Genomic DNA, 7362 nt, shown 5'->3' on the forward strand with positions numbered 1-7362 from the left:
CAAAATGAATGTAAATTAAAGGAATAATAAAATGAATACATACACGCATGAATGAATGAATAAATGAATGAACCAACACATGAATAGGATAGGGTCAAATTTCTGGTGTCACATTTGTCTAATTTCAGAAGTCAAAAAACCGAATGTAATATGTTCTTTACCCAGAAAAAGAGTAGCCTAATGTTATGAAGGACTCTGCATGAAGACATACAGACAGAGGCCACACAGCTCCTTCCAAGATACCCCATTAGCCCTTTGACTTGAGATCCAATGATGTTTCCACAAGTCTCAGAATCCATTAGTCAGCATCTAGGAACAAATCAACTTGTATCTCAACCTGGCAGCAACAGATTAGGACCAGGAGATGTTTGTTGAAGTAAGAACACACAAGTCTTTCTACATGGATCAAAATCCTTAGTACAAGAATGTGTCATGAGTCTTATTTTTGAATAAAAACATGTAGTACTCGCTCTTGTATCTGTTTGGTCCTTACACCATAAATGATGGGGTTGAGTGACGGTGGGATAACCAAATAGAGGTTGGCAACAAGAATGTGAATGTAGCGTGGTATATTGTGTCCAAATCGGTGAGTGAGGAAGGAGAACACTGAGGGGATATAGAAAACACATATGACCCCAACGTGAGAGCCACATGTGCTTAGGGCTTTTAACCGAGCATCCTGTGATGGGAGGCGGAAGACAGCTCGGAGTATGTAAACGTAGGAGATGCCAATAAGGACCAGGTTCAGGACAAAGAAGGAAACCACAAAGAGCCCATAGATGGCATTGATACGGATGTTACCACAGGACAGTTTTGCAATGCCCATGTGTTCACAGTAGGAATGAGCTATTACACGAGCCTGACAAAAGGGTAGGCGGTAGATGAGGTAGATCATGGGAAGCGTAAGCAGAACTGGACGAACCACAGTGCACATGCTGATGCCCACCAGCACCCGGGATGTCAAGATGGTCCTATAGTGGAGTGGAGCACAGATCGCCACATAACGGTCAAAGGCCATGGCCAGCAAGACCTCAGCTTCCATGCCAGTAAAAGTATGGATCAAAAACATCTGGGCCACACAAGCCCCAAAGTTAATCTCATGAGCATCAAACCAGAAGATACCCAGCATGCGGGGCATAGAGGTTGTGGAAAGGGCCAAATCGATAGTTGAAAGGAGGGCCAGAAAGTAGAACATGGGCTCTCTCCGCAGGGTCTGTTCCATCTTGATGACTAGCAAAATGGTGGCATTGCCCAGCAAAGCCACAAGGTAAACAGAGCAGAAAGGCAGGGAGATCCAGGCATGGGCTCCTTCCAGCCCTGGGATTCCAACAAGGAAGAATGTATCTGGGTGAAAAATGCTCCTGTTGTGGTATATCATCCTATTACTGATCAAACGAGGTGAATCTGCTCCCTCTCTAGGGGAAAATGAGAGAGAGGGAGAGGGAGAGATCAGAGGAGAGATCAGAGAGAGAAGGAGAGGCCATATCAATTGCTAGCTCAGTGTTTTAGCATAGAGTTGATGTCATGTTTAATACATAGTAGGTCTGTTACTGAAGGACATATATGAGATATCACACAGCCATTCCCAGGTCAAGGTCATATCCAGAGTTTTCATTCAGCCTGCTAATTGAGTTCTAATCCCAAACATGGAGGCTTACAGCAAGCTCTGTGAAGATTTCTAATAATTAGAGCTTATCATTCACTTTGAAGAATAGCATGTGATTTCACTCTGGGAAACACACCCTGGTGAGGTGACACTGGAAACATCAATACTATAGATGAGATCAAGTTAATATACTACAGAGGCAGTCAGAAACACCTTTAAGCCAAATAAATAAATAAATAAATAAATAAATAAATAAATAAATAAATTTAAGCAATCCATAATGAAAATAAATTATAGATCCAGGTGTATAGGTACTTGCACAATTAAAACCTGAATTCTTCTGACTGATATGTAAAAACTCTGACCCAAGCCCAGCAGCCTCTCGCAGACACTAAATCAGATAATAAGGGCTGGCCCCCTGAGATGCCTGGCCAGGAGCTGAAACAGCCATTGTTTATGATTTATGGACTGTGCAGATCAGTTGGGAAAGGAAACGGAGGGCTCTCTGATGCTATTTTCACACTTTTCATTCACTCTCCATAGCATATCCAGTACTCTCTGAGCACCTATGAATTTTATGTGTTAACTCTGCCACTGTGATGGAGCCAACTTTTGCCTGGCTGCTACTCCTACCAGCTGAAGGCACCAGAAATCTGGGCAGAAAGCCTCAAATGATTTTGGTACCAAGAAGGTATTTTTTGTAGCTCTCTGGGTCTGTTGTATGTCAACAGAGAAGAATCTACTTCTGCAATAGTCTGAAGGGAATGAGAAAGACATTTGAGTAACGCCTTCAAAATGCTACAGGATGAATCATACCATTCCAAAGGAGGTAAAGAAACTTACCCTGGAAAGTAGGGTACAGCGGTTGTAACTAAAAAAAAAGCAGAGATGTCCCTGTTTTTGTTCTTGTCATAGCTTCACTTTCTTATCATTTAAAAATTGTTTTCTAATATAGAAAACATACCGAGGTAAAAAAATAAATAATTATTTGTGAGCTCAGTCCAATAGAGAAAGAATAAGTACTGCAAGGTGCACTGATTCTTATTTGCCTCTGAAAACATAAACAACCCGGCCGATTAAGAAACCATTGCCTAGAAAGGTGATGGCTAAGGCCAAAGTGAAGAGTGTCTGTTGTTTATTGTGGAGAAACGCTAGGAGTCTACTCTCAACGGCAGCTCTTCACTGGCCTCATTCCTTCCTGCTGACATAGAAATTTATTTCATCCAATGCAACGGACAGGATGATATTAAATTCATTGGATCTTCCTGAGACTTTTAAAGATAATCTTATCACCTTTCAAAGATATAACTTTGTTTTATTTTTTCCTGCCTGGTGCAGTTGGCCACTTGATCCAGTTCTCAGCCTGCTCTGCCCACGTATCTCTGCATTTACGGCCACAACTATTCACCAGATCCCAGCAGCTGATTCACCTTTTTCTTCCATAGGAATAAAGACTCACAGACAGCATCAAGCAGCACAACCCTTATATTCTTCTGAGCAGTACATGGAAGGTGCCTTTATGCTAGGCTTCTAGCACCTAAGGGATATTTCTAGGAAAACATCCCAGTTTAACCCCAACTTAACACAGTGATCTGGGATAGAGTCCTCGGAGACTGCTCACAAACCTCTATATTCTACTCCCCAAACAGAAAACCCTAAGGAACATAGAAGCACAAGGAAGTGTATATAAATAAAAGTTGAAGAGTGGGGACAAAACACAGTTATTGTCATCATTACTTGACACATGTGACAACAGATACACTGTATCTCCATGTGAATGTGACTATGTGGCCCAGTTCTATGGCTTAGTGATCTTCTACATATAGAAGAAGCTAGCTAATTTCAGCTCAAATATTTGAACTAGTATAGAGAGCGTTTTTTGTGGCTTTAAATTTTACTATTTCTCTTCACTAAATTTTTACCAGCCTCCTCTCATATAACTGCTTTGAGTTTCCCCAAGTAGCACTAAACGCATAGAGCCATGATCCATTTTCCACACCCTTTTCTGGGCATGAATTCTCTCCCACAACCACAATTTCACCTGGACAGATTGCAAAAGACCTATTGATAAGTGCCTAAATTTCAACCCTGGAGCCAGAGTGCTCGTGGTCAAGTTCTGGCTATGCCACATGCCAGCTGCATGACTTTGGGTGACAAGTATTATTTCTATGCCTCAGTTTCTTTAACTATAAAATGAAAATCAAAATAGTGTCTTCCTCATTGGGTAGATTTGAGGTATAAATTAAATGTCTCTGAGGCATTTAGAACAGTGTCCTGTACATAGCTGTACATAGTAAGTGGTCAATTATAGTTTGTTCCTCTTTCCCCTTGTCCTGCCCCTCCTCTTCTCTCCCCTTCTTTCCCTTCTCCTCCTCCTCTTCCTCCTTCATATTCTTATTCTTATTCTTATTCTTATTCTTATTCTTATTCTTATTCTTATTTCAGCTCACAAGAACAGTTCCATAGATATTATTCATGCAGGGCAACTTTAGGAATCACTTACCAATCGCTACTAACTCTAGAGCCATTTTCTTCTAACAATATTAAATATTTTCTACTCAAACTTTAGAGTCAATCATGTAGATCCCCTTACAATGTGATTTTTTGGATTGAAAAAAAATATATCTCTTGGGGCATCTGGGTGTCTCAGTCCATTAAGGATCCAATTCCTGATTTCAGCTCGGGTCATGATCTCACGATTTGTGAGATCAATCCCTGTGTGAGGTTGTGTGCTGACAGCACAGAGACTGCTTGGGATTCTCTCTCCCTATCTTTCTTCTCCTCCCCACTCTCATGCACAGACACACATTCTTTCTCAAGATAAATTTTAAAAAATTATATCTCTTTATCACACAGCTGAAGTTTCTGGGAAGTTCCCTAAGATAGTATTTAAGTTTAAGAAACAAATCATTGATAGGGCTTCTGGGTAGTTCAGTCGGTTAAGCAACCGACTCTTGATTTTAGCTCAGGTCCTGATTTTGCAGTTTGTGAGTTCAAGCCCTGCATGGGGCTCTGCACTGTCAGTGCAAATTATCTCTGCTTGGAACTATCTATCTCTCCCTCTCCCTCTCCCTCTCTCTTTCTCTCCCTCTCTCTCTCTGTCTCTCAAAATAAACTTTAAAAAATAAAAATAATTTAAAAGGAAATAGGTCATTGAGTACAAAGTATGAGAAGTAATAATATCTTTCATTTGACCTTGCCAATCCTCTCCATTATTCTCTACAAACATTAAAGCTATTTCCTGAAAATTTACACTTTTTTTTACCTGTACATATACAATGAAATATTCTCTTGGGTCCAATTAGGTCTTTACACATAATAAAAATAAATTTTAAGACAGATGCTTAATGGCACATTTCTTCCTCTGTGAGTATGAACTAGGACACATCAAGTCTTGAGAGCGGCTAAAAGATATCTTGGATCCATAAAGGCAGATAACTTTAGGATCAGGATGAGATGTAGAATCTCAAAAGCAAATATTAGAACAAGTTTGGTCCCCAGTGACACAGTTTATTTATTCAAATAACTGTTATATAAAACCAGACCAACATCTTTATTGTTGTAAAGCCAATATATTCTTTTCAATAGTCATTAAAAAGTTTGGACAAAAAACAGTTTAGATTATCTTTCAGAAACTTACAATGTAAAATATCACAACAGATATGGATCTAATTACTTTTCTTTTTTTTCTGAATGACCTCCTAGTGGCCTCAATTCTATAGCTCCAATCTGAATTGGTTGCTTTTCTTTTTCTTTTTTTTTTAATTTCTTTTAATGTTTGTTTGAGAGAGAAAGAGACAGAGTGCAAGCAGGGGAGGGTCAGAGAGAGAGGGAGAGACGGAATCTGAAGCAGGCTCCAGGCTCTGAGTTGTTAGAACAGAGCCGACATGGGGCTCAAACTCATAAGCTGTGAGATCATGACCTGAGCTGAAGTCATACACTTCAGTGACTGAGCCACCCAGGCGCCCCTAAACTGGTTGCTTTTTGTGTTCCTAGCTGGGAATGCCCTTTTCTACTCTCCTGTTTTGGATCTGCTTCTGTTTCATACCTCATGCCTTCCCAGATAGCTCCCTAGCTTTCCTGGAACACATCCTTGAATAAATTCCAAAGACAGAATGAATGGGAGATACAGTTTCAAAATCTTTATATGACTGAAATATTACTTTGCCTTCAACTATGGATTTAGTCATGATTGGTTGTGTCCCCCACCCTCAAATTTAAATGTTAAAGTACTAATACCCAGTACCTTAGAATATGACCTCATTTGCGAACAGGGTCATTACAGATGCAATAATTTAAGTTAAAATTAGGCCATACTGGAGTAGGTTTGGCCCCTAATTCTATCCAACTGATGTTCTTATTAAAAAAAAAAAAATGCTCTGTGAGGAAACGCATGTCCACCGGGAGGGCACCATGTAATCCAGGCAGGAGGCATGGAACAGACACTTTCCACAGCCCTCAGAAGGCAGTGGCACTGCTGATGATCTCAGGCTTACAGCCTCCAGAACTGTGAGGAAATAAATCTCTGTTGCTTAGCCACCCAGTCTGTGATGCTTCGTTACTACAGCCCTAGCAAACTGATGCAGTTATCTTGGTTGCAGATGATTTTATAAGCATGATTACACCTGTCATCCATCATCTATATGGTAATCAAGGAATCTGATACCATTGTAATTCCTGTTTCTTTTAGGTAACCTCTTGTGATATTTCTTTCCCCTTTGAAATATATTAGTATTATATCTTTACATTTCTAAACATTCATCTTCATTTACTAAAAGAATTGTGCCTTTATAAGGTATGGATCTATGACATTAAAAGACAATTTTCTTTGATTTAAAATCCCTTGATTATCCTTTTCTTCTTTCTCTTAATGTAACTTCTTTTTTTGGCAACCAGTTTTCTAGATGGATCTTTTATGTATACTTTTCTTTATTGCATATTTTAATCATTGTTTCCCTTCTTCCTAATATTATGAGATATTTCTTCGAATTTATTTCCCCATGCTTACACTGGTTTTTTAAAAATATGTGTGGCCACTTATGAAACACTCCAGAATTTAAAAACCTTTTCTCCTGAGTTCCTGAGTTCTGAACCAAATGGAGGGATGTTTTAAAATGTCAAACAAATGAAGACAAAGGACTTTAACTTTATTATCGATAAGCTGATGACTGAGAATCTTGTTTAAGTGTTTTCTACAATGAAATTCCTAACAGATCCACTGAATTAGGTAGGCCTACTAGCCCCATCATAGTCTGAGAAGAGGCATCTAAACATATAGTATATTCCTATAAGATATAGCAGGAAGTATAATTTGTGCTCTTTCTAGGCTGTTGGTTTCCACACACACACAAAAGGCACAAATTAACTGCACTCATTTTTTTAATTTCTCTAAATATATATTTTACCTTTATTCTTATATATCATAAAATGACATGGAAATAGCTTTACCCCTGCCAAGACTTTTCTTTATGCTTTGTTAGAGAAGACCAAATATAGCTTTCAGCCTGGGAATAATTCACCCCATTACTAAAGTAACACTCTTCCACGTACACAGCCAGACGTTCTGTTTCTCTACCCTCTCTGTTAAGAGTAAGAACTCTTTTAAGGGTGCATGGGTGGTTCATTGGGCCAAGGGTCTGACTCTTGATCTCAGCTCAGGTCTTGATCTCAGGGTCATGAGTTCAAGCCCCGTGCTGGGCTCCACACTGAGCTTGGAGCCTACTTAAAAAATAAGAAGAAGAAGAACTCTTCTCAGT

General features: G+C 39.4%; 1 protein-coding gene across 1 annotated transcript; it reads right to left on the bottom strand.

Annotated features, from left to right (window-relative positions):
• Positions 1–439: 439 nt before the first annotated feature.
• Positions 440–1378, bottom strand: LOC109267071 (olfactory receptor 52J3). Its single transcript, XM_019449576.2, has one exon. The coding sequence runs from the start codon at positions 1376–1378 to the stop codon at positions 440–442; it is 939 nt and encodes a 312-aa protein (XP_019305121.2).
• Positions 1379–7362: the final 5984 nt, after the last annotated feature.

This window comes from Panthera pardus, unplaced genomic scaffold (genome assembly GCF_024362965.1).
Source record: "Panthera pardus isolate Hobbes unplaced genomic scaffold, ASM2436296v1 HiC_scaffold_12, whole genome shotgun sequence".
Classification (NCBI taxonomy): Eukaryota; Metazoa; Chordata; class Mammalia; order Carnivora; family Felidae; genus Panthera; species Panthera pardus.

Coding starts and splice junctions, on each gene's coding strand:
- LOC109267071 (XM_019449576.2), bottom strand. CDS start 1,378: ATGATATACCACAACAGGAGCATTTTTCACCCAGATACATTCTTCCTT.